The 27,834-nt window shown below is 40.1% G+C and overlaps 1 protein-coding gene across 1 annotated transcript in view; it reads left to right on the top strand.

Annotated features, from left to right (window-relative positions):
- Window positions 1-27,834, top strand: part of LOC117508088 (cytoplasmic dynein 2 heavy chain 1) — a 370,951-nt gene that overhangs the window by 206,654 nt on the left and 136,463 nt on the right. The window contains exons 38-57 of the mRNA XM_034167743.1: window positions 1,308-1,490; window positions 2,157-2,380; window positions 2,584-2,699; window positions 3,615-3,814; window positions 4,010-4,141; window positions 4,349-4,481; window positions 6,309-6,516; window positions 6,601-6,730; window positions 6,910-7,065; window positions 7,459-7,718; window positions 8,370-8,616; window positions 9,041-9,192; window positions 9,384-9,528; window positions 16,153-16,255; window positions 21,717-21,881; window positions 23,762-23,886; window positions 23,971-24,219; window positions 24,471-24,579; window positions 24,884-24,997; window positions 26,054-26,196. Of these exons, the coding sequence (XP_034023634.1) occupies window positions 1,308-1,490; window positions 2,157-2,380; window positions 2,584-2,699; window positions 3,615-3,814; window positions 4,010-4,141; window positions 4,349-4,481; window positions 6,309-6,516; window positions 6,601-6,730; window positions 6,910-7,065; window positions 7,459-7,718; window positions 8,370-8,616; window positions 9,041-9,192; window positions 9,384-9,528; window positions 16,153-16,255; window positions 21,717-21,881; window positions 23,762-23,886; window positions 23,971-24,219; window positions 24,471-24,579; window positions 24,884-24,997; window positions 26,054-26,196 (3,294 nt within the window). The remainder of the gene's footprint in view (window positions 1-1,307; window positions 1,491-2,156; window positions 2,381-2,583; window positions 2,700-3,614; window positions 3,815-4,009; window positions 4,142-4,348; window positions 4,482-6,308; window positions 6,517-6,600; window positions 6,731-6,909; window positions 7,066-7,458; window positions 7,719-8,369; window positions 8,617-9,040; window positions 9,193-9,383; window positions 9,529-16,152; window positions 16,256-21,716; window positions 21,882-23,761; window positions 23,887-23,970; window positions 24,220-24,470; window positions 24,580-24,883; window positions 24,998-26,053; window positions 26,197-27,834) is intronic.

Below are 27,834 nucleotides of genomic sequence, written 5' to 3'. Positions count from 1 at the left end.
TCCTCAATTTGAAGCACACTGGCTGTAGATGAATACTCATACTAGTTTACTATCTAGTAGACAAAAAGCATTATGTCACAATTTGTAGGGTGTCCGAATATTCAGTAGACATTTAATTGTAATCGAATGATATGTTGGAGACTGGCTCCCCAAGACCCTTGACCTCATCCACCAGTCAGCACACATCTGTTGATCCCAGGGAAGGTGGAAACAAAGAAGTCATGAGGCAAAAGAATCTGTTCAGATTGCACCCTGCCTGATTTGCTGTTCATAACAGAGTTTTATTTAAAACAACATTGAGTAGTAAAATGAGAATCTGCAAAACAACTCTATATGTAGGCATAAACACACTTTGTGAGATTATCCTTAGCCATATCATATGTTTTAAATGTCGGCTGGTGGGCTTGCACAGACGTACTTGCGGTCCATCATTTAGTTTTATGTGTATTTAGTTAAATGTATATTTAGATGGGGTACATCTTGTCTAGACATTCCACTGATACTAAACAAGCCGCATAAGCAGTTTTAATAGTCCCACAATTGGTCAAATGTAGAATGAGTACAATATCTTCAGCACATAATGTGCTCTTACAAAGAAGCCCTAAATCTAATACAGTGGATATTATACTAATATGAGTCTGAACACATTCAGCTGGACAGTGCAAGCACACATGAACACAATATGATCATAAAACAGTAGTTTTAGGATTATGGTAGAAATATCACGCCGTTACTCAAACGTCAACGTAACAGAATCAGGTCAAAAACATATGTATTTTAATCATACAGACCAAATGATTCACTGTGGTTATTTCAGAAACATAAGAACAAGAATTAGTAGCAGAAAATGCAATTATTTTCTTCTGATACCACAATGACCTACGACCTCTATACTGTTCAGATACACTACACTATGCCACTATTCCATGAGTTAGCTGGAGTCTGGTAACGAAAACGGCGTATCTACTGTTTTGAAAAAAGTCCACGCTTCAAAATGTAAAGACAACAATAGCGCTCAGATCCAATGAATGACATGTCAGGTTGCCAGGCACTGACTGACAGTACTCTGATCCAGTAGTGGGTGTTGGCCAGGAACTGATTGGCAGCACTCTGATCCAGTAGTGGGCATTGTCAGTTTGCCAGAGACTGATTGACAGAAATTTCTTTGCACTTTTATTTATTTATTTATTGGCAGTTAAGCTGATGTCACATACTCTAGGTGATATTTGTACACAGACAGACTTCTCACTACAGACACCAATACATCAGTTTAGTTTTTTTGTTTTTGCAATATCTCTGTTTTTCAGGGCATTGATGTGAAGTCTATGGGAAGAATCTTCGTGGGTCTTGTGAAATGTGGTGCATGGGGCTGCTTCGATGAGTTTAACCGCTTAGAGGAGGCCGTTTTATCTGCAGTCTCCATGCAGATTCAGGCCATTCAAGACTCCCTCAAACATCACAAGCGTACATGTGAATTGCTTGGGAAAGAGGTCAGCATATACAGAGATGCAGGCAAATATGTTGATGATTGCAAGCACCAGTGACATAAGTCAGTTTGTCTTTTTCAGTCACTCATTGCGTTCTTCTGTTGAATTCACCATGTCTGCATGCACTCATATTCATATACATAAAAGTACATTGCAGATTCATTCCTTTTGACAGCTTTTAGGTCACTACTTGACTTTCTTTGAAAGAATTTGCCTGTGAAATCACTGTTCTCTTCATCTTTAATCCAGTGGTTCCAAACCTGGAGTCTGAGATCCCACTAGGGTGTCACCAAAGATCTCACGGGGTCACAGGGTTTTGTCTGCTCTGAGATTGTCAAATTAGAATTACACACGAGTCATATTAACTCACTGGATAATCAATAGTAATTTAAAACACCATTGTTTTTCTTTGGATGAACCAAAGAGAAAAAAAGAAAAGCATATTTTTCATGTGTGGTAAAGTTCATTCTTGCTCACTTTATTGTTTTGCAACATGTGTGAGCAAGCATTTGGGGTGGGAAACCTTTCCTAGATACAAATTGGAGGTTCTCAAAGAAAAATGGGTTTGGAATCACTGCTTTAACCTGTTAATCCAGTTCTATTGATGTTCCCACACAGAAGCTTTCTCTTAATTACAGTAGAGTTCTCCTTGTTCTCTCCATGGTCCAGGTTGAGTTGGATCCAAACTCTGGGGTGTTTATTACAATGAACCCGGTGGGTAAGGGCTATGGAGGGAGACAGAAGCTTCCGGATAACCTGAAGCAGCTATTCAGGCCTGTGGCCATGAGCAGACCAGACAATGAGCTCATTGCTGAAGTCATCCTTTACTCTGAAGGCTTCAAAAATGGAAAAGTGCTGGGATGCAAACTGGTTGCCATCTTCAACCTTGCTAGGTCTGCATTGTATTTTTTTGCATTAGAGAGTGTAGGGACTGCAGAAATATTACAGGTTCTAACAGTATGAAACCAAGATATATTGTGTTTTGTGTGGTTTTGGGGTTGTACGAATACAAAAACACCTGATTTTGTTGGTAATTTGTCTGCTACCCACCAGTCGATTGTGTGAGAATGTCTGAAAATGTGTGTTGTGTGTCCAGGGAGCTGTTAACTCAGCAGCAGCATTATGACTGGGGCTTACGTGCTCTGAAGACCGTGCTGAAGGCCTGCGGCGGTCTATTACAGCAACAGAGGAGGCGCTGTGACAAAGACAAGAGTAAGAATCATCCTGGGGATTTTATTTTAGAGCACTTCTGTAATTCATATCCTTTATTTTTTGTATGTATAGTGTGTGTCACTGCTGAAAGTTAAGACACCTTTGGTTAATCAGTGAAATCAGATAGTGAAATCTGAGCTTTCAAGATAATTCTTCCCTTGGAATATTGACTTGTCTGTACTTTAGCCTTCTCTATTCACTTGTTCCAGAAGGACTTTGTCAGAGTTCACATCAGTGACTCCTTTTTCCTCCTTTCTGATCCATGACTGTTGATTTTCCTGTAATCTCCCACGTTTACTCGCTCACTCTCTGCTTTGTCTTCATCAGGCTGTTTCACCCTCATCTCTCCTCTTTTTAAATAGGTTTTAGCTCTCCCATCTGTTCCATGCATACACACCACAACACACACATCTCCGCTCACATCTCTTGATACATCTCAGTGGGTTCTCTGTTTTTGACACTGTGTGTCGTCTGGCCACCTGTTTCTCCCAAAGGGAACAGAAGTCTCTCTGCCTGACACCAACGATCTTGCAGGCTGTTCTTGTCCTTAACGGATAATACATTAAACCGACAGATAAACAAGAATGTTAAGACTTTGGATAAATGAGCAATAAAAGATTCCTAAAATCATCTGACTGACATTAAAAGAGTTCAGCTTCCTCGACAAAAAGATTCTCTGCTGTCCCCGCTTGACAGTCAAGTCTGTGTTAATGCTGAGCTTCAGTGTATTATGAAACATTGTCTTAAGATATTTATGAGACTCTACAATCTGGAGATTTTCATCATATTGATATCATTCTTTTTTAACCTGTGGTAGTTTTCATTTTCAAATCTTACCCTAACTCTTTCTTTTCTCAGTGTAAGGGCTTTACTGCAGTGCTATTCAGAATTGTAATAAACTTTATTTGCATGCAGCTCAGGAGAGCAGTCTGGTGGTTCAGGCATTAAGACTGAACACCATGTCCAAGCTGACATTTGCGGATAGCTCCAGGTTTGATGCCCTGGTCAGAGATGTATTCTCTGGGGTGAATTTCAACCATGTGGAGGACGAGACCCTAATTAGTGCACTGAAACAAGTCTACCAGGAAGCACGACTCGAGCTTATACCTAACCAGGTGTGTGTTTGTGTATTTACTCTTTCTTTAGAATAACTAGAACATATACCTTCTTTGATCTGGTATCTAGCTGCTGTTCCTCATGACTGTACATTTCAACATTAAGATTGCACATTGCCATTCAAAACATTTGTTAGGGAGAGATTGAAAAATTAATTGACAGAAATCAGTGGGCTGTCCTTCATGTCTCTGTAGCTGAAGAAGGTGTTGGAGCTATACGAGCAGCTGAAACAGCGTATGGGTGTAGTGATTGTTGGGCCTAGCGGAGCAGGAAAATCTACTCTCTGGAGGATGCTACGGGCAGCTCTCAGCAAAACAGGCAAAGTGGTAAGAATGCTGCCTTCAACCTGCATGTTGCTGTTACTCATTGGTACATTGCATGAACTGTCACAGAAATATAATGAAATATCTTCAGCGATAGCAGCATGACATTATTTAACATATTAAAAACTTTAAATTTATCAGTCAGCTAATGTAGCCTTCACTAGCACTGATTTTTGGCTTTTTGGCTGATGCTGAAATCTGTTCTTGTAGGTGAAGCAGTACACAATGAATCCCAAAGCCATGCCCAGACAACAACTGCTGGGGCATATAGACATGGACACGAGAGAATGGGCTGACGGTGTTCTCACACATAGTGCCAGACATGTGGTGAGAGAACCGCAGGGTGAGAAAGAGGCACTTTTTCATATCAGGTTAATGTGAGTGCAGGTCTGGTGAACTCATGGGTTTATCTAGTCCAAGTTTTGACAATTATATTGAACCATTATACTGTATTCTCTGTTGAATTCAATAGTGACTTTCTTTAAATGGAATACATTTTCGAGTAATTATGACGAGCCAAATAACAGACCTTTTGTCTTTTGTTTTGCATTGATATTTTCTGAGTGTTGTCGTTGCAATATTGTCAGAGAATAGATTTAAAATTATACTTGTGTGCAATTTTCACATGTAAGCTACTGCACATGATGGAGAGTCATTTTCAAGCCAACTTTGTTCATCACGAAGATACTTTGGAGAACTACAAAGACAGCAAATTGTATTTAGAAAAAGCAGTTAAGATAATCCAAAGATAATAGCCGTTTCATGTCTTGACAAATGTAGTGTCACCAGGGGCCACATACTTTCAACAGAAAGCCCCTGATTTACAAAGTTCCCATATCTTCATCTGCAGGTGTTGACAATTCCATGTTAGGATCTAGGCTCTCATCATACTTCTCCATTTAAGCCTGTCATTTTCATAAAATCCCATATGATGAGCGCTAAATTCTGTGGGCATTGGACTAGAGAACGGTTTGCGGATAACTACTAACAGTAATTGTGTACATGAAAGCAGGTTTTATGCTTCGATCCAGTAGTATGCTTCTCTCTTTGCATGTGTTACTGACGGTAAGCACAAATGAAATTCAGTCAGCCACTTGAAAGTATGCACTTTGTGTTCTGTCACGCACAAGCTTTGCCACATAACAGAGCATGTTCATGTGCTGGAAATGAAAAAAAAATCTGCTATTTTAGATATTTAATCATTGTTCCATGAATTTATATTCAAGCACACCCGTGAATAATTATGTTTACTTCTGCCGGTGGAATGCACAGCATACAGAACTGTTCTCTCTGTGCTTTACACAGACCGAGATGTGTGAGTGTATGTTTGCATGTTTTTGTGTTGTGGCCAAAGCCTGACACAGGGTGGATACAGAATTAATTAATTGGAATGTGATTACGTGTTTCTTTTCCATCTGTACACCACAAAACTAATAATTTGTTGTTGGAGCAACAAATTATTATGAGTTTTAATTCAAATGTATTGCAGCCTTCACATCAAATTGGACTGTAAAATACATCAATGATAGTAATGATCACGAGTCATACTACAATGTACTTTGTGGTCAGCACAAGAAAGCACAGAACTATGGCCCACCTTTTATGCCTACACACATTTGTTCTTAACAAAACAAGCGCAACATGAACCATTACCTCTTTAAGTATGCCTGGTGTTTACTGAATGATTTTTTTTTTCTTTTATTCTATCTATGATGAGAAGGCGGTGGCGTCTCAGCTGCTGGAACAACAGTCTGTCAAGTGCAATAAGTTAAACCTACACTATACAGATGCAATCAAAACTTGTTGAATTTCCTTATGATCTTGATAGCTGTCATTGCATGTGATAAATTCACCTATTTGCATGTTCACAACCCACAATTTTGCACACTCATGTAGACACACACCCCAGATTGCAAATGACTGAAGGCATTTGTTAAATTAAACATACAGGTTGTATGGTCACATTTGAAAGACTTGATCCTCAGTGTGCACTGTTAGTAAATCAACATGCGCATATTTTGTAGGCGTTATGGTGTTTGACATATTCTTTTACATGCACAAACCTTTAGTAAATCAGGCCCAAAGTGATCTGCATTTGTTTAACTTTGTTTGGATTCATGGGAAAATGTGGGAAAATGTAGACCCTTGTATGTGTCTGTTTGCTGTCTAGAGGTCAGCTCCTGGATTATATGTGATGGTGACATCGACCCAGAGTGGATTGAGAGTCTGAACTCCGTACTTGATGATAATCGCTTGTTAACGATGCCAAGTGGTGAACGAATCCAGTTTGGACCTAATGTTAACTTCCTATTTGAAACTCACGACCTTAGTTGTGCCTCACCAGCTACGATATCCCGCATGGGCATGATCTTTCTCAGGTTAGTTTCTGTCTCCTGCTTTTTTACTTAGTCCTTTTCTCAATTTTTAACCCACTCCTATTTTTTTTTCCTTTACCTTCCTAGCGATGAGGACATTGATGTGCCTGCCTTGATGAAGTCATGGTTGAGAGGTCAGCCAGAAGACTGTCGTAGTAATCTAGAAAACTGGCTTGGCGACTACTTTCAGCGGGCATTGGACTGGGTATTCAGACAGGTAACCTTTCACACATTGCCATGACTTACAGTTGTGACATACTAACATGATGTTAATTGAAAAATGGGTATATTTTGTGATTTTAGTGGGTTTTTTAAGGGGATATTTTTCCCACTTTTATCTTAATATTTTTGGAAATTTTCGCTACATATGTTACCCTTCTGTCCTCCTTCCTTTAGAATTCTTTTGTAGTGGACACTAGCCTGGTGGGAACAGTCTTTAATGGTCTGTCACACCTTAATGCTGTGACAGAAAGAGGTCAGTTCATTGTGGGACTTCTTCGAGGTTTGGGAGGAAACCTTCACCTCAAAGCACGGCAGGAGTTAGCCACAGAGGTGAGGATCTCTGGTGTGTTTAACTGTGAAGACGTTGACAACTGAAGAGTAGAATTTTTACTTACTGAAGCAAGGATATTAATCAGTGCATTGTATAGTGTGTAGTTGTAGTGTTTTTAATAAAAACTTTAATTCTCAAAGGCTGACAGACTTTTTAACCCCTTTAATTCTCTTTAGTACTTTACTTTAATACTTTAATACTCTGAAGGGCATTACATGTTTAGTGTCTTATACACGTTTGCTCTAAATTGTTTGTCAGCATCATTTGAATAAAATAAAAAAATATGGTTCATATTTGAAGCACTGATACGCGATACGCACCTGAACATGTATAGTGGTGCTATGAAACAAATGTCCTTATGTTAATGTTTGCTGATGTCTCTCTGTGTGTAGTTGTTGAGCTGGGCAAGGGAAAGCCCCCCAGACAGCAGGAAACCACTGGACACCTACTATGACACAAACACAGGCCATCTAGCATCATATATCTTTCAGCGGCCTGATAGTCTTACTCTGGAACAGCTTGCGCACACCCACACACTGCCTGTTATTGAGACTCCAGACATGCAGAGAGGCCTCCACTGCTTCGCCCCGTGGCTTACTGCTCAGCACAGGCAGCCCTTCATGGTTGTTGGGCCAGAGGGCTGTGGAAAAGGGTACAGATATGCACACATATGCATGCTGTTTATGCAGACACATACTGTATATTATATTTTGTAAAACCAAACACGTGTATATACATGCACACAAACTAACTGAAAACTTGCACATGCATAAATGTGTGTAGACAACAGATTTATGATCTGAGAAGCATTCACACTCATATCAGTGATGTGTGGTTTGGCGACAGAGACTCTGACTACTGGCTCTGATTACTCGCATTCCTGCTTCTACACTGCTCAGTGCTTGCGTGGGCTGGATGCTTGGCAGAATTCTGGAAACCAGCAGCCTTTGTGCTTGTGTTGGCGAAAAAAGGTTTACTGACCTTGACTTCATGGACAATGCGGTGACATTTGTGGAATAAATGGAGAATCATGGTCTGTGATTATCCTGGATCAAGACAAGGATTCAGGCTTTTATTGACTTCCTGGAGCCAGTCGTCAGAAGTGTATCTGTATGCAGTGAAGGCATTGAATTTGTAGAGACATTTGTCTTTGCAGATGAAGGAACATCCAGATTTTCAAGGTCCTGGTCTTTCCTGTGACCTAGGGCGATGGCTGGATGTCTGTAGTACTTGGTCTCTTTGGAAGATCCTTGGCTACCACTGGAATGACTTTGTATCTTTTTTGTTGTTGTTAACTGTCTAGCATGCTCCTGCGCTATGCCTTCTCTCAACTGCGTTCTACCCAAGTCGCCATGGTTCATTGCAGTGCCCAGACGTCATCTCGCCACATCTTACAGAAACTCACTCAAACATGCCTGTTGCTCAGCTCTAACACTGGTCGAGCCTACAGACCCAAAGACTGTGAAAGCCTGATCCTTTACCTGAAAGACATCAATCTGCCAAAACCTGACAAGTGGGGAACGAGCAACCTCATTGCATTCCTACAACAGGTATAGACAACAGAAGGGAATCAATGAAACAGAAACAAAACAGAATGATGGAGTACTAGAAATGTAGATTCCTTCACGTTGTCCACCCTAAGAGAAAGACACAGTGAAGTACATGCTCAGGCTTCTTTGTGTAGAAAATTGGCAAGTACTTGAAGGCTGACAGACTTTTTAACCCCTTTAACCACATTTTCAGCTTTCCCCAATGACCATATATTGTGGTCTGCTCTGTCTACTGTCAGACACTTTACACTTTAATGGAATGCATGTTTTTACCTGAAAACATACAGTTAGGGCCATTGTAATTACTCAAACAGCTGACCATTTTTGCATGACGAAAGCTCAGATGATATATGTATTCTGTATGTCACTATTTTTTTTTAAATATTTTTTTATTTCTTCCTCTTTAAACTTTTCTTTGCCATAGGTTTTGACTTATAAGGGATTTTATGATGAAAATCTGGAATGGGTAAGCGTTGAGAACATCCAAGTAGTGGCCTCCATGTCAACAGGCGGCACTCTGGGAAGTCATTTACTTACCTCCCGCTTCTCCTCTATAGTTCGAATATGTACCATAGAGTAAGTTCAGTTTAAGTGTTGTATTACAAAAACAAACAAACATGCAGTTATTTATAAAACTGCCAATGTGTGGTGCTATATCATTTACATCCTGGTTCTCTGTTTCCCTCTTGTTCTCTGTGTGGCTCTCATGCCCTTGCCTTTTTTTGGCACATTCCTGCATTTACCTGCTTCTCTGCCCCTGTTTTTAGTTATCCAGACAGGGAGCAGTTGCACACAGTCTACTCTGTCTACCTGCAGCCAGTTCTTCAGCACAGCCTTGGCAGTGAGGCAGCCTGGGCTACATCAGGAAGAACACACCAGCTGGCCGGGTCTTTGGTGCAGCTTTATGAACAGGTACAGCATTGGATTGGACAGTGTTCATTCATTTTCTCATCAGTATTTGGATCAGCTTTGACATAATCTTAGAATTCAAAACCACAATCTAGTCAATTGCACTTTTACCTGTGACAGTTTTGCCAATAATACCTTTGCCTATAATTTGAACGCTGGGACATGGTCAAGACATACCAGCTGAAAATCATTTCTTTTGGTGTACTGTGAACAGGCATGAAGACAAACAAAACTTGCTAATATTTGAAAAGTCATGATGTTAAGACTGTTCCTGGCTACAACAAAAATGTGAAATTTTGGACATTATTTGTCACAATGGCCAAGTGGTTAGTGTACTTGGTTTTAGTGCAGAAGGTTGATGGTCCAAACCCCATCCCTACCAAATACAGATCCACCTTGGATCTGCTGTAGCGACCCTGAGTGAAAACAAGGGAGCAGCTGAAGGGACTTACTTTTATCTGTCGCAACTGCTTTGAAATCATCCAAGGATCCGTCAAATGAAAATAAGACAAGCTGATAACATTATTCGGTACATTTCCCATAATCCCCTTGCACTTCACATAATGCATGCAGTGCCAGCAGATTTCCAGCGTTTCAAAGCCATGTAAACAGTGTGGACGCAGGTGTAGATGGACATCTCGCCGCCTGGACCATCGACTACCTCACTGAACACCCGCAGTACGTGCGGCTGTGTGGCTGTCAGTCTGAGGTGGTAAGGTGCAGCACTGGGGCCCCCCAGGGCACCGTCCTCTCGCCTTTCCTCTTCACCCTTTACACCTCAGTCTTCACCTACAACACGGACAGTTGCCATCTCCAGAGGTTCTCTGATGACTCCACCATTGTGGGTCGTGTGTCTGAGGGGTACGAGCTGGAGTACCAGTCGGTCATCACAGACTTCGTGGACTGGTGTGAGTGCAGCCACTTGTGTCTCAACACCAGTAAGACGAAGGAGATGGTGATCGACTTCAGGAGGAAACCACCACCTCACCCAACAATGAACATCCAGGGGGAGGACATAGAGATCGTGGACAGTTTCAAATACCTGGGTGTTCACCTCAACAACAAACTGGACTGGACTCACAACACCGACGCCCTGTACAAAAAAGGCCAGAGTCGCCTCCACCTCCTGAGGAGACTGAGATCCTTTGGAGTGAGCAGGCCTCTGCTTAAGACCTTCTATGACTCTGTTGTAGCCTCAGCTCTCTTCTATGCTGTCATCTGTTGGGCCCTGGGCAGCACAGAGTAGGAGAGAAAGAGAATGATTTGGGCTTTTTTTCCATCAGAATTTTTTCAGAAACTGTTAGAGACAGGCAGCTGGAAACCATTCGAAAAATTTATCTGGCTTTCGGTGAAAATTTTACGGGCTTCACAAAGAATAAGGAGTGTTACTACAGCTTTAAGGGCGCCCCACAATGGCGCACGGCGCGCCGCGCTCCAAGCTGCCATCGAGAGGCAGAGACCACCACATCATTTCTAAACGGATGGCTGTGTGGAGCCGGGACCGTCGTGTGCAATTTCTCTGGTTATCACAAGAGCTGGACATCAGCCATTTTCCGGTAGATTTCACTTTTAACAAGAGATTTTGTCATGGAAAGCCGCGCGGAGGCTTCGCACGTCACGACCGATTCGCTGATGAAGCGAGACAAAGGAACACCTCCGTTTCGAAGTGTTAGAGGACAAGTTGGGACATGTCCATTTCTCCACAATTTCTCTTATACTCACTCGACTGGTAAGCACTGAAAGCCGAGATAGGCTTGTCCCAACTTGTCCTCTAACACTCCAAAACGGAGGTGTTACTTTGTCTCGCTTCATCAGTGAATCAGTCGTGACGCGCAAAGCCTCCGCGCGACTTTCCATGACAAAATCTCTTGTTAAAAGTGAAATCTGCCAGAAAATGGCTGATGTCCAGCTCTTGTGATAACCAGAGAAATTGCACACGATGGTCCCGGCTCCACACAGCCATCCGTTTAAAAATGATGTGGTGGTTTCTGCCTCTCGATGGCGGCTCGGAGCGCGGCGTGCCATGCGCCATTGTGGGTGTCCTTAAAGCGGTAGTAACACTCCTTATTCTCTGTGAAGCCCATAAAATTTTCACAGAAAGCCAGATAAATTTTTCAAATGGTTTCCAGCTGCCTGTCTCTAACAGTTTCTGAAAAAATTCTGATGGAAAAAAAGCCCAAATCATTCCGCCATTTCCTCGCAATGAAACGACGACGAGAGGGGTGGACCAATGCTCACTCAAAGCCTGCCCACAGGCGAATGACGCAACCGACAGGCGTGGAAAAACTCACACATGCGCACGAAGGTTCAAGCTTGGCTGACGTAAAAACATATGAATCAAATCCATATATTTTTTGCATAAAATAAAAAGGTTGGATACTTTTCTCACAGACCTTGTGTATATATATATATATATATATATATATATATATATATGTATATATATACATACGAGTATATTCTATTTCTGCCTCATTTTCTTATTTAATTGTATTGTTACAAGTATTATTATTATTGCTTATATTTGCACACGCTGTTTAATGCACATTTTCCTCTACTCGCACCCATCTTGTGTGTTTTTTAAGAGCTGACGTAACATGTGAATTTCTTCACTGTGAGATCAATAAAGTCTTATCTTAATACTCTGACCGCTTTTTCAGTAATGAGTAATTTAACACATTAAGGTTTCCAAATCAGTAATCAGATTAATGTGACTTTTCTGAGTCACTATTCATTACTATTATTTTTATTTTGTGGGTCAATCACAATAACAATATAACTAGAAGCACTCAGAGAGTGCAAACCTACTCCAAGGCCATAGGGTCACTGACCCTAAAGAGATTCCCTCCTTGGCACAGTGATCTATTCAACAATTCAGTGGTACAACCAAAACTATGATACATACACTTTTCTTTCCTGTATATTTGACATCCTTGACCATGAAAACATACCACTTGAACTTCGAATCACTTTTGTGTTTTTATTAGTTGAAAGGTTATTGTATAAAAACGATTTTTCTGTAATGGCGGTTTTCTTCTGGATCTAGCTCCATAACATTTGAAGCTACATCAAATCTGATGACACCTTACTGAATCAGTACAGATTCAGCTACAATTTGGTGTTAGTTGTGCATCTCTAGCTTCATTTGTCACCTCACACTGACACATTTTCTATTTTCCCTATATTTTTGCATATTCTGGATCACCAGATCCGGAATCCGGATGCGATCATCACCAAACTTTGTTGTTTGATAGAACATTTGACTATGTTAACCCTAATTTTTTTCAAGCTTTTCTGCCTTGTTTTGTGGAGTTAGAAACTAGAATGTCAAAATTCCCCCTATCCTGCAATGGTGATGAATCCTTTAAAAAATTCCTGGATCTAGATCGTGATCTGGATCACCACTAAAATTTAATCACTTGTTCCTCTTGTCATTTCCAACCACTCCACAAAAGTTTATAAAAATCCGTTCAAAACGTTTTGAGTTATCCTGCTGACAAACAGACAAACAAAAAATTTATTTTTGTCTCTTTCTCTAAAATTGTATATAATAGTCTTTAGATTATTAATAAATAAACAAAAATAAATTTAAGAAATATTACAATTTGAATGCAAATGCACCCGAACGTGATGGCAGCTGCAACTGCTTAATGCTAACTTTTGACATTGAAAATGCCATAGACATGCTAACGTATTAGCATCGTGATCCGGATTGTCCGGATCACCACTAAAATTTAATTACTTGTTCCTCTTGTCATTTCCAACCACTCCACAAAATTTCATCAAAATACGTTCAAAACTGTTTGAGTTATCCTGCTGACAGACAGACAAAAAATTTCTTTTTGTCTCTTTCTCTAAAATTGTATATAATAATCATTAGATTATTATTAATATATAAACAAAAATAAATTTAAGAAATATTACAATTTGAAAACAAATGCACCCGAACATGATGACAGCTGCAACTGCCTAATGCTAACTTTTAACATTGAAAATGCCATAGACATGCTAACGCGTTAGCATCGGGATCCGGATCGTGATCCGGATCACCACTAACATTTAATCACTTGTTCCTCTTGTCATTTCCAACCGCTCCACAAAATTTCATCAAAATCCGTTCAAAACATTTTGAGTTATCCTGCTGACAGACAGACAAACAAACAAACGCGACCGAAAACATAACCTCCTTGGCGGAGGTAATGATAATAATTTAAACAACTAAAATGTTTAGAAAGAATTTAAATGAATTTAAATGTTAGAAAAATGTTAGAAAGAATTTAATAGTTACATTTCCAAACAATGTAGTTTAGAATTTGTAAGTTTTACCATTATGGTGCCGCCAACAGTTAAATATGAGGTCAAGAAAGATTTCTTTCTTTTATTTTTTTTAGAAAACAAGGATTTATGTTCATTGAAGTCCAGAAAAGGTGGATATAAAGTGAGTATTGGCAAAACAGGTTGTCATTTTCATGTTGAGGTGGCAGGGGGGTGTTGTCGGCAGCTGCTGAAAGTAACTAATAAATCAACTTATTTACTTTTAAAATTGAGTTATCAGTAAAGTAACTAAGTTACGTTTTCAAGGAGTAATCAGTAATTGGATTACTTTTTCAAGGTAACTGTGGCAACAGGTTCTCCCAAGTTGAGAGGGTTATCTAGAAGAGGTGTAGCACCTGTGATGAACTTCTGCTGTTCCCCAATGTTGTCTTATTGTCCATACTTCACGAGGTGTGTTTACATTGTGCCCTAAATGGGAACTCTGCTGAAGCTGACCTCTCGCGTGGGTCACAGACCGCGAGATGGCGCGAGATTCACAACTGCAAAACAGTGAATTGGCCAATGGCGTCAAGTACCATGCAAGCCTTGATCTTGCAGCAACATTAGCAGTTACAGTAGATAATAGACTAGTGACTTAATGTTCACCCAGAAGGTACATGTAATCAGGCACAACTCATCACAACCATATGCAGTACAATATTCTTTCCTAAACCTTTTCCACTTTTGGACTTTGAATTCACAGGTTTCATGATGTTTTAGGCATGTAAAGACACATCAGCTTTTTTAGATCAGACCACATGTGGATGCAGTGATGTGATGTACTGGTGACATGTACAGTAAGTTCAGATAAAAGTGTTTTTCCTTCAGTGCTGAGAATATTAGTTTCAGAATTAATTTTTTTGATTGAAATGTTTATTTCGAATATCAAGGCACAAAATAAATAACAATGAAAATATAAAATGTAAAGAAAACTATAATCAGTGGGTATTCGAAAATGAGTGAGAAGAAGTAAAACTTATTTACTCCCACCTCTTGTCCTTAAGTAAATAACATAATTAACTTATACACATGATATATGCATTAATACATATAAACATACACACATAATCAAGTACATTCATCCATCAGTACATGTATAGTCCCACATATAAATCCACATGTACCATATAAACATAATACAAAGAAACACCACAAAAAAGACTAGCAAGGCTAGCCAAAGCAAGGAAAGAAAATAATTAAGTAGAAATAACCAAACAACAACAAAAATAAATAATAATAATAACTAGACATTTGCCCCTAAAACACCTGGTGATCGTCCACACCTCCTTCATCCTCATACCTTTTGAAAATCTTATTTTTATCCAGCATTTTGAACTGTCTCATATTTGAACATTGTTTCAATTCCCCATTAAATCCCTTCAGAAGTCTCACCCAGCAGACTGATAGACAAAAACTTTTCCTGGTTGTACGAGATCTTGGTTCTTTACAGTTACATTTTCTCCTTAGATTATAATAATTATAATCCCTTTTATGATTTTTGAACAGTTGTTGAATATTCCCCGGTAATAGATTATTTGTTGCTTTGAACATTATTTGTGCTGTTTGGTATTACACAATGTCAAAAAACTTGAGTAATTGTGACTTTAGAAATAATGCATTTGTGTGATCCTGATAACCAGCTTTGTGAATGATCTGTATCGCTCTTTTCTGTAGGATATTTAATGAACTTAATGAGGTTTTGTAGTTCTTGCCCCAAACCTCAGCACAGTACTGCAAATAAGGAGAGACTAGTGAACAGTATAGAGTCTGGAGTGATTTGCCATCTAAACCTTCTTTGCTTTATTTATTACTGCAATGTTTCTTGAGACTACCCCCTCTACTTTTACCCCCTGTGTGGTCATTCTACAGTTTCCAAATAACATTATTTTTATCTTACCTAAATTTAATGATAATCTATTACTGTCAAACCATATTTTTAATTTGTTCATTTCTGTAGTTATTTCCTCCTGCAATTGTACTATATTATCCCCTCAATGAAAAATATTGGTATCATCAGCATTAACTGACATAACTACATTTACAGTTGATCATAGTCCTCAAATCCATTCAAAAACTAAATAAAATTTGTGGTACTGAATATGGTTGGATTGCACATTATGAATTGTGAAAAAATTGTGCCTTGGATTCTGATAAGACAGTGGCCAAAATAAATATTTAAACTGAGATTGAACCCAGTAGCTTGTCTAATTCTGTTTGTGTGCTGTCATTGTTGATCATGTTTTGTCAGCCGGCTGATGGATCAGATACGTGTTTGAGTTGCACACCCATCATTCTGGGTTCTTTTCTTCCCAGGTGAAAGCAAAGTTCACAATGGATGATCACAGTCACTACCTTTTCACTCCCTGTATCCTCACAGAGTGGGTCCTGAGTCTGCTGCGATATGACCTCACTGCAGGTAAAGAAACATGAGCACATATGTTGCTGCAGTGGTTTATCACAGATACAGAAAGGTTTGGTGTCCCAGAGTGATTTGTCAAACATAGCCCCATACTGCTGTTGGAAAAACTGGCTGCATAATATTGAAATAGTCTTCATTTTACATTCATCACAAACACACGTGCGCATGTCTGATGTTATTTTTTACAAACTAAATTGCTCCATGAAATAGGGGTATCTTTTTAAAGTGGAGCAACAGAAATATATTAGGCCTTTTTTAATATTTACTTATTGAATTTCCCATCCAAGAACTCATGTTTTCTCCTTTGTCTTCCTTCACTTTGTCTTGTTCACTCATCTATCTCCCACTTATTTATGCAGTCCTTTCTCCCCTCTCTGTTTATCCTTCTGAAACGTGTTCCAGCTGTGATAATCAGCCAATCATTTAATATAATTAAACACACCAGGAGCCAAACTATTTTCCTTTTACAGTCATTTTCAGATTAACTCCTACTTTTTCTCTCTTTCCCTTCTTGCTGCGTGTCTTTCTTTGGGTATGTAATAACCACTTTGTTCAGTTTTATTATTCAGTTGTTATTCAGTTTTATTCCATTACTGTGTTAATGCCTATGTACGTGGTGAGTTGAAGTGCATATATATTTGGAATAAATGTACTTACTGGTGGTATATTCAAACAATTTTGGAACTAACATTTCAAATTATTTGAAGTAATAGTTGTCCATGTTTATGAAGACAAATTTATACTGAGCCTGATTGCTGATTACGAGTGTAAATGTGTTTTGGCAAAAATCAAACTATGCTAAACTCACAATGAAATGGACTAATGTATTATAAAATCATTTTTTATATAATCTTTAGCATCTGTGCTCCATATACTGTAATTTACAGACCATCTGTTGAACCGGAGTGTTACTCACATCTGTCAAAATATGGGTTTTGAAGAGAACAACATCTGTCAATAAGTCACATTTATTTTTTAAAATGTGGTGCTCTTGCTTCATGTAACAAGACGCAAAATTAATTTAATTGGGTGCATTATTTATCTATAACCCGACCACTGTGTTAGCAAGCAGAAGCAGATGGGCTAATTAATGTTATGGTACCTCAAAGAACTAAATAAATGACTAAACTGCTTCTTTTTACCATTAAAGAGACAAACACATCAATAACATGTATGTTTATCACTGCACCTTTAACTTCACTTAATGTAACTAAACTTTAAAGAACTATACATTTTTTAAACATTATAGTTAGCCTCATCTTAGGGCCCCTTCACACATAGTACAAATGTAGTCGAATTTAGGGATGCACGGATCCACAATTTGGGAACTTCCGTTCAGATCCCAATACCTGAATTTGAATATCTGCTGATACTGATACTTTCTGATCCAATACCAGAGCTCTGTTGGCTTTAATATTATTGTCATTATTGTTGATTTTATATGAGGATTTTCTTGAAAAGGAGACATGAAAGTTGAGCTACAATTTGCCAGAAGGTGTATTTAAGATGAAAGCCTAGATTTGATGTTTTGATTAAAGAATTAAGTACTTTTATTTTTTGTAGACTTTTACAGCCGTATTTTTATAGACTTAAAGAGAAAAGACAGCACTCTCTGTCTGTCTCTCTCTCTCTGCCTGTCTCTGTCTCTCTCTGCCTTTCTGCTTCTCTCTCTGTCTGTTTCTCACTCACTCGCTTTCTCTCTCCCTCCATCATTCTCTCTCTTTCTCTCTCTCGCTGTTCTCGTGCTGCGCAAACTTTGAAGTTTTGGGAAACACGAAGCCTGTCAACTGTAAAATAAATGTATCATCATCAGCGCTCACGCTCAGGATTTTAATGGAAATTTTTTTTCGTTTCAGAGGACAGAGTCTCTGTTCAGCTTCTCCTCCTCGGTTGCACGCTGAGCTGGCATTTTGCACACTCGGGACAGTGAAGCAGCTAACTTTTTAGCACACATTTTCAGTTAATTTTTTGGAAAATCCGTACTCGAAAAACAGACAATTTGAACCCGAGAGCAGGGCAGAACACTGTGGAAGAGAGCTCTCTCAAACAGCCCAGCTTCAAAAACCTCCCCTCTCCTCCTCCCGCTCGGCAGTCAACAAGCAGAGTGCAAACAACAGCAGTTGAGAGGATTCACAGTGGCTCTTCTCTGGTATCGGAAAATGTCACAGGTTGGATCGGTATTTTCCGTTACGTGAATTATGTCGGTATCGGAACCCAATACCTATCCTGCATCGAATCAGTCCCATCCATAGGCGAATTGCGCTTGAAGCAGGAATCGTATGCAATATGTGTAAATTCGTAGCTGCCTCCAACGCCTCGTACACCTGTTGCTACAACTATTTGCGCACACCAGCAGCTGAAAGACAGAGTGTGCCCTGTGAGAGCCCATTCAATCCCAATCAGGGCAGGTGTCGACCAAATTTCAGGTGATACACACGAACATCTACACTGTTCGCTTGGCACTTAGAAAATGTGTGGCCATTCATGCTATTAGCACGAAAACATTCAGCAGACGATCACTTTCGAGCTGGCGGTGAAATTTGTCTATGTGCCCCCGTGACTGCAAAGTTGCCAAGTGAACATGTGGTGTGCCAGAGTGTCGGTTCCCCCCACAACAGGTGTGCGTGTGTTTTGCGCGCCCCCGCCACCCCCAACATATGTTCATCTGCTTGTTGATTTTAGCCATTTCACGCTCCTGTTATAATACAGTGATTGTAGCGCAGTGGTAAAGTTTCCGTCTTGTAATCAGAACTTTTGTAAATTGCAGATTCAAATACCGTGAGTGGCATTTATTTTTTATTTAATCAGGTTTATTTAACCGCTGGGTTCTGTATTGCATCCGCTTTTATTTATTGTTTATATCAACCCAGTGTTATTCACTAATTATACAGCTGTTTTTTATTTTATTTTTCTCCATATCAGCGGCACGATGTGGTGCATCACGTCCCAGCTGCTCGCACTGTGTTCCTGCTTGCACGACACCGTCGCGTGCACGAAACCGTTGTAGCAGGATTGTTCATGCCTGCCCGTCGGCTCGATGTCTTCGTGGTTCGCTCATTCGAGCTGTTCGACCGTGATTCGCCCTGATTTGTACTTATTCGTACTATGTGTGAAGGGGCCCTTAACCTAGCTGTCTACCTCATTGTCTTCCAGGTGTCTCACACAGTGCAAACAAGTGGAGACTGTTCACTCTTTTATTTGTTCACTCTTACTCTTTCTCTTTATTCAAGAAGTGTGATCTTTATTTTGAGAGCAGGATTTATCAGTATCACTTATTGTCGAAGACTCAGCAGGCCCTCCTCATTTATATCTTAAGCCCAGGTTACACATAGACGGTTTTGTCAGCGGGCAGTACGTAGACCGAAGTTCGTGGTAGTTCCGGCTGTTTTCGCAGTGGAAAGGGGCGGAGCATTTCGCCGGCGTTTTGAGCGCCGTATTAGCTGCAAATGCGCGGATAAAACGCCACTAAATCCGCCGAATAAAGCGGCGTTTTGACGCCGTAGCATCCGGCACACGTCAGGCAACGGGGGTTAATACCCAGTTCCATCCTTTATAATCGCAGGTTAAGACGCGCGTGAGAACGCGTGTTTTCTGCTGCCGCCGATAATGCCCTGTGTACCGCTGGATTTATCCAATCAAATCCTGCGTTACTCCAGGAACTTTTGCATATAGGCACCGCCCCCAGAGTATAATAGGTTGAAGCAGCTGTCACTTCAGGGGGAGGGAGCTCATCTCTCAGCCTTTTATTCTCCTTTCCTTTTCCCCTCCTCAACATGTTGCTCGTCTCCACTACAGGGCTCTCCTCTGCTTCTGAACCAGACCTCTTGGTAAGTCCCTGCCGCTGCCAATTTTCTTTTCAGAGGCATACTGGAGCTTCTCTGCAAAAATATCTGGAGCTGGCCGCGAGTGAGAGGCCTGCATGCAGCGCGCTAGCGTTTTTATATTGACCGCCGCCTATCGGCCGTTTGGAACGCCGTTAACCAGGAGGTGGCGTTTAGAACGACGTACTGTCCACTAGCACTGCCGTTTTGTCTGCCTCTGTCGCCGGTTAAAACGCCTTTGAGGACACGATGTGGGCTCTATCGCCGTTTTAAACGCCGTTGGTTAGGGATACAACGCCGGCCGCCAATTACGGCGGTGTAAACTGCGGCACTACAGGAAGTAGCAGGATGACATGGCGATTAAAAAGTATCAAACGCCGTTGTTCGCGTTGTCTCCGTCGTCACGCAAATTCTCTGGGAGCGCTCCCGGAATTATTCGACATGTTGAATAATTTTTTCGACGATTCCCGGTAAAGCTGGAACTAAGCCACACCCCCTAGTGCCGGCGTTGACAACGGCGTTTGATCCTTAAGACAGCCAAAACTCTTCCGGGACGCTTCCGGGAGCTCTTACCGTCTATGTGTAAACGGGGCTTTATGCTTCTGCTTGTGTCATGGCAGTTGACATCCAACTTAATGGTGCATTACCATCAGCTTTCTCCTCTGGAGTGTGGATCAGGCAATACTTCAGCCAGATCAGTACTCTATGCAGGAGCAGCTTGTTACACACGTAGATGGTGCCATTTTGTGGCTGTAGATGATACTGCAGTATTTTTTTATATAATTTGATTTGAAATATAAGTCGTAGGACCCCACGGCCCGAACCAGGAAAAGCGGTTGAAGATGAGTGAGTGAGTGAGTGAGTGAGTGAGTGAGTGAGTTGTAGGACCAGCCAAACAAGTTTAAAAAAAAAATCAAAGTATGACTTAAAGTATAGAAAATATGGTAAATTATATTTTGCATGAAATTTTCTGTAGTCATTTAAAAGTAACTCAAAATCTATCTGTTCTCAGAATGATTCAAAATCTTTGGTGGTTCATATAAAATCTTAACAAGGGCAAATCTTGAGTGTGAGCTGTTTCCACCTGCATTTCTTCTTCTTCCCACTCAGTATAACATGACAGGTGTCAAAGTAAGATATGTATAACCCATGAATCAGGGTTTTCTCTCTGCCAACCTCTGTTTTATTTAACACTTAGATTGAATTTTTTTCCTTGTACTTTTGCTGGTAGGTGCTCTGCTTATATGTGAACTCCTTATGAACAGTCCTTTCACTTATTTTGAGTCCTGGCTCATCACATGCAAATGCACAGTGCTTTTGTATGTCACCTTTATGTGAAAAGGCTATGTGTGACAGATAAGCGCAGATCACAAAGTACTTCTTGTATGTGTAACAGAAACAAAAAATGAAATATCCTTCAGCAGATTGAAAAAAACCCCACTTTCTTTCTGTTTGGTTGTAATTTTTTTTTTTTTATCACAAACAAACTGTACCTATATAAGCATCTGGACTCATCCCTTGCACACTGAGGAGTTTTGTAACTAATGTGTATTTGAACTAATAGATTATGTATGTAACTTATTTTGTAAGTAATGTGTCTGTGAACTAACAGATTATGTATGTAACTTTTTTTGCAGCTCAATCTAATGTGACAGGCAGTGTCCTGGAGGTGGTAACATACGAAGCCAGGAGGTTGTTCAGAGACCGGCTAGTTTCCATCAAGGATCAACATGTCTTTGATAACATGCTCTCCTCCATCATACGAGGAGAATGGAACTCTGATGCTCTTGATAATATGACTGGTATGAGATAGCTGTGTGCATATTTCTCTTACACAAACATAAAGGAAGAACTCTTGGCATGCAGTTAATTTCTGAATCCTTGCAGAATTTAAAGAGCTACTTTAAAAATATGTTGCTCTTTTGGTTCTGTGCCTCCAAAGATGATTCATTTTCAGCAGCACACTGTAATGTTTGTCCACATTTTGCCACTATAATATGTTTCACTCGATTTTCTGCATCACAAATTGAATTGGCCAGTCATGGCCCAATAGAGATCAGGGCAACCTGGCCTGGCTTGTGATCAATACAACCTAGCCACATGTGAATGGTGAAAGATAGGTGGAAGGATGAGAGAAACAATTATGAGCTGAGGTCAGAAGGATACAGGTCCACTTGATCAAAACGTGATCAAAAATGTCCTTTCAATTCCTGCTTTATAAATTCACCAGATGTGTACATGGAATAGTGATAGAGGAGCATTTGGTAGAACTCCGTCACATGTACAGTTACCACTGCTTACTGACTTCAGAGACCTGAAACCAGATCACTGCAATGTGTTGGCAGAAGCATTGCAGTAGCAGATCTTAAAAATTAACAGTACATTAATACTGTATTAACACTATTTGCAACAGAGACCAGTGTTTCTCGTATATTTTTTTCCTCATGGAAAAATGTGAGGCTCTCAGAAAATGCTAAAGTTAAATGATGTGCTTATTATTTTTGTGTAACCATAACACAGTCCTGCAGAGTTTGATCATCACAAACAAGTAGACAAACAAGAAAGTTTTCATAGAAAAATATTTATTAAAATATTTTTTTAAACTAAAGAATACTGAAAAACTAAGATCACTTTCAACATCACTAGCCCCCATGTCACCAAACAATATGTTTGGGATAAGCAAAAATTTATTGTATTTAGTGTAATTTTTGTCAGAATCCCCCTTGTCATCACTGACAGATCTCAGGGTACATGTGCACTCACTTGTTTGTTCAAAACTGAAGCTCACATACCCTGGTAATGTATGTCCACATAAAATGAGGCAGGGCCAAACATGGCCTATGGGCTACTAATTTTTACTCCTCATGTGTGAAACGGTTACAGAGAATGCATTTTAACAGCATGAATGGGTCATGTAAAGTGTTTTGTGAAAAAGACATCTGTAGTGCCAAAGCATATTCCAGGAGAAAGGAACTGGAGGGCAATGTCTAACTTTTATGTCAAAAGTCAAAATCTGTGGAGTAGATGTCAGATTGTAACATTTGACACCTTATGTTAGCTCTGACTGCTAACTAATTGAAGTCGGCAGCAGTTGGAGTTTGTAACATCGCACTGCTGTCAGCTGACCACTGGTAAGAAAAAAAAACAAGGATAATAAATCAATTAGTGTAGTGTCAGATCACTATAGAATAACACTTAAAATAACAGTTACTTTACAGAAGAGTGTTTGTGAGAGAGAGTACCAGAATCAATGTGTTGCTGTGTGTAGGAAAGCTCAGTGTGTGCACTTTTAAGATTGACAGCACTTTTATGAGAATGTTTTATTGAATCTGTTCTTACTTTTTTCTTTTATCTGTTGGAATGGATAACTGGCCATGAAAAACCAGAAAAGACTGAAGCGCATTGCCAAAGTGTGGAGTAAAATTGCAGGCACTGTCATAAAGGACCCCCCTGATCTGCTATAAGATCAAGGGGAATGACAATTCTAGCTGATCCCAGTTACCCCCTTTATTGGAAGTTTCTGTGATTCAATCTTGCTACAGATACATCGTGATTGGCCTTTTAATTTCAAATGTGTAATGTATTTTTTGTTGTTTATCACTTTTTAATTGTATTGTCTATGGTCTATGGTCATGATTGTTGTTTCTACTGCTGGCTGTGGCTGGCTTTGCTCTCTGTACAGATGGCTTCTATGTGACATGGGGAGCATCAGAGGGCACTGTGATGGCTCCAGGTCAGAGTCTACCACCTCATGGCAAGCAGCTGGGACGCCTTGATTCTGCTGACCTGAAACAGGTTATCAAAAAGGTACAACATGAGAGAAAATGTGTGTCTGGGAGTGTCTGTCCATGTGTCACCTCACCCGCTTGTGTTCTTCTGTTGGGCCTCTAGGGAGCAGCGCTGTACAGCCGTGATAACAGGGAGCTGGATCTTCTCCTATTCTGGGAAGTCTGTGACTTTGTGTCCAGGGTGGATCGTGTACTGAGCCGGCCTGGAGGCTCTCTGCTACTGGCTGGCAGGAGTGGGGCGGGTCGGCACACTGCCACATGCCTGGTGTCACACATGCATGGTTACACACTGTACACACCTAAGATCTCTCGTGGGTACACGCTTAAGCATTTCAACAATGACCTAAAGGCGGTAAGAAGTGATTCTCTTCAAAGATTCTGTCTGCACCGTTGAGTCATGTATGACACTAACAGACATGTCTCAGGCTGTATTTAACATTACACTGGCAGTGTATTTGTCTCTTGGTTTAAATGGTTTCCACTTCAGAGTTTTTTCTGAACATAATTCTCAAAAGAAAATGGATGGATGGATTTTTAGATCCTTTTATGCATGCAGTAACTCTACGTGTACTATATACAAATGCATATGCACTGTTTGTGTAGGTCATGCAGCTGGCAGGTCTGAATGGCCAACAGGTGGTTTTATTGTTAGAAGACTATCAGTTTGTCCACCCGGCATTCTTAGAGATGATCAACAGCCTGCTGTCCTCAGGTCAGTCCATCCTCTCTGCCTGTGTGTGTCTAACCTCGTATTTGTCTTTGAGAAAGCCGATTGCTCTTTTCGGCCATAAAAGTGAGGTCACCCTGACAAACCTTCTTCAAGGGGCTGTGAGGATGTCAACAGGTTATGCTTTGTTTTTACTGTGAATTATGTGCTCATGTTTGACAAAATGCAGGACTGCTGTAATGCACTTCATTATGTTGTACAAGTGTGTATGGCATTTTTATATTTGGACTTTATTGGAAACTGCTTTCTTTCCTGACTGGTTTTGGTCTTTGTTCACTAAATGCTTCAGGTGAAGTTCCAGGACTGTACACCCTAGAAGAACTAGAGGCTCTCCTGTCCTCTCTCAAAGATGCTGCTTCCCATGAGGGATTCCCTGGACCCCTGTACAACTACTTTTCCCACAGTCAGTGTAACAACACACAGCTCCTCACATGGAGCGACATCTGTTTATCTTTTTTATCAGTGCCTGTTTACAGAAGCAGTGTTTGTAGTATTTCTGGTCTTCATGTCAGACATATGTCATTACTAAACAAACTGTGAGAGGGGGACGAAGGATATATAATCACCCCCATTTATGTATGGTTGGGAGACTTGTTTGCTGACCAGTGACCAAAGGAGACAACTACATTTCTTTGGGACTTGATATCTTCAGAGGATTCTTGGGTACTTCTGGAAAGACTGTATGTCAACCAGACAGATACTAGAGTATCACTTCCATTGTGAGAACACCAGGTATTACATTTGGGCCATGCAGCATGTTTTTTTGGGCATGATCCAACATGGGGGTGACTCTGTATTGAGGGCAAATTACCAAAACTTACCAACATAAACTGCAAATTAATTATTTAATAATCATACATTGTGATTTTCTGAAATTTTTAATTTCTTTCTTTTTTTTTTTTTTTTTTTTTTGGATTCTGTCTCACAGTTGAAACGTACCTAGGATAAAAATTACAGACTTCTCCATTCTTTGTAGGTGGGATAACTTGCAAAATCGACAGTGGAGCAAATACGTATTTGCCTCACTGTACATTAAGTTTTAATGTCTGTTGTAAGGTGTTCTTATTAGTTATTATTCTTAGTATGTGCAGCAGGGAGTAGATATGAATGAAATTTTGCCTTGAGAAGGCTCTTAGTTAGGAGTTACGTTTGTCGACCGATACAAATTTAGTTCAAAAACTTTTTTTGTTATTCATTAATGGTATGTTGGATTGCTTTGAGATCCATTAAGAAGAACACTAATGACAAAAAAAAGCAACCCTTGGGCTTGTTTTTAGATTGTCCTTGTTTCCAGCCACCTGCTGACTAACTAATTGTTTTGTTTTGTAGGACTTTCTTCACATACACACTATTTTGTGCTTCTTTTTTGTTAGTATGAGCAAATTGTCAAGAAGAATACAGATTTAATTATCTCTGTTCTTTCCAAACTCTGTTTTTTACATCTTTTCATCGGGAACAGGAATCCAGCAAAACCTCCACATTGTTCTGATCATGGACTGCTCCAGCTCCAACTTTACAATCACCTGTGAGAGTAACCCAGCTTTCTATCGGAAGTGTTCAGTCCAGTGGATGGAAGGATGGTCTGAAAGCAGCATGAAAAAGGTTAGACAGCACCATTAAGAATTAATACCACAACACTTTAAAAAAAAAAAATAAATAAACTTCAGGTCACTGCACTTGCTTCCAAAACAGAAGATTCAAGACCATCATGCCCACTCTCCTCGAAAGGCAAAATTATGTCAGGAAGAGCATCCAGCATAAAACATCTCCCAAATCAACATGCTGATCCTTATTGGATTTGCTGTGGTGACCCCACATCTACAAGTAACAAGCCAAAAGATTCAGTTGTTTTCTTGCCAAACAGGACTATTGGCAAAGATTTCAGGATTAAGGAACATATTTTTAATTAATAAGTTATAGTTACTTTAAATGGCTAGAAGCCATACTGAAAGCAGTGATCTGTACATGGCACCTTATTAAAATTGGAGCCAACAGAATGAAAACTTTTCTTTCTTTTGGGCATTTGGCTGTCAGAAATGGAGTGCAGGAGCCAAGTATTTTTTTTCAGATTTGACAGTTGTAAATATCACTGCATGTGTATTCATTCAGCCAGTATAAGTTTATCTGTGCACTTGAATAACATTTTCTATCTTTGTAGATACCATATAAACCAAATGTCACATACAAACAACAGGGTGGACTGTTTGTGTGATCTTACTGGTTCCTGGGTGATACACAGCATATGCTTGTAAACTCAAGAGCTGATATTTGTTCATGACAATTTTTTCTTTCATTGACACCTTTCAAACAGCACTCATATACTGTATTTTTCAATCAGCTCACATGGGGATGTGAATGTTACCATTTGCAGGCTGCGTCATCTTGTAAGTGTGTAGTCGTACTGCATAGTGATCTGTGGTCATTCGAACAGATACTCACTCACTCCTCTTCAACCACTTAATCCAATTAAGGGTCGCAGAGGGCTGGAGCCTATCCCAGCAGTTATAGAGTGTGAGGCAGGGTACACCCAGGACAGGACGCCAGTCTGTTGCAGGGCCACATTTAGACAAACACATTCACACCCGCATGCACACCTACGGACAATTTAAAGTCTCCAATTCACCTAACCTGCATGTCTTTGGATGTGGGAGGAAGCCAGAGCACCCGGAGAGAACCCATGCAAACATGGGAAGAACACGCAAACTCCACACAGAAAGGCCACAGGTGTGAATCAAACCCATGACCTTCTTGCTATGAGGCAACAGTGCTGTCCACTAATCCACCGCGCTGTCTCCGACTTTATAAATATTGAACCTTTTGGGCTGCTTCCGTTATCGCTGACTGAACGGTCCACCCTAAAAATCAGTCCGCCCTGCCTTTACTGCATGTGTGTCATTTCAGATCACAGCAGCGTCATTTTTGAGCGTCACCTCGTTTCTGCTTAATACTGCACTCCAGTCTATCTCAGTGACAGATTTCTGAAGCTTTTGTACAACAATCATTTCCACATAAATTCAGCATTGTTTCATAATAAAAGATGGCAGAAGCAATCAGAGCACCACAGCAACACGTCTTTCGGAGCATCAGTAGCGACTCACCAGTTATCACCTCGTTTCTGCTTAAAATGGACTTAAGAATGATTTAAGAGGCTTTACTTTGTCATCTGATTAATAATCACATTATTCTCTTTGATTGCTTTGGGTGTAGAGAGTCAGAATCAGACGTGCTGCTGTGGTCAGA

Source organism: Thalassophryne amazonica, chromosome 4 (genome assembly GCF_902500255.1).
Source record: "Thalassophryne amazonica chromosome 4, fThaAma1.1, whole genome shotgun sequence".
Lineage (NCBI taxonomy): Eukaryota > Metazoa > Chordata > Actinopteri > Batrachoidiformes > Batrachoididae > Thalassophryne > Thalassophryne amazonica.
This window is presented reverse-complemented; position numbering and strand designations above follow the sequence as displayed.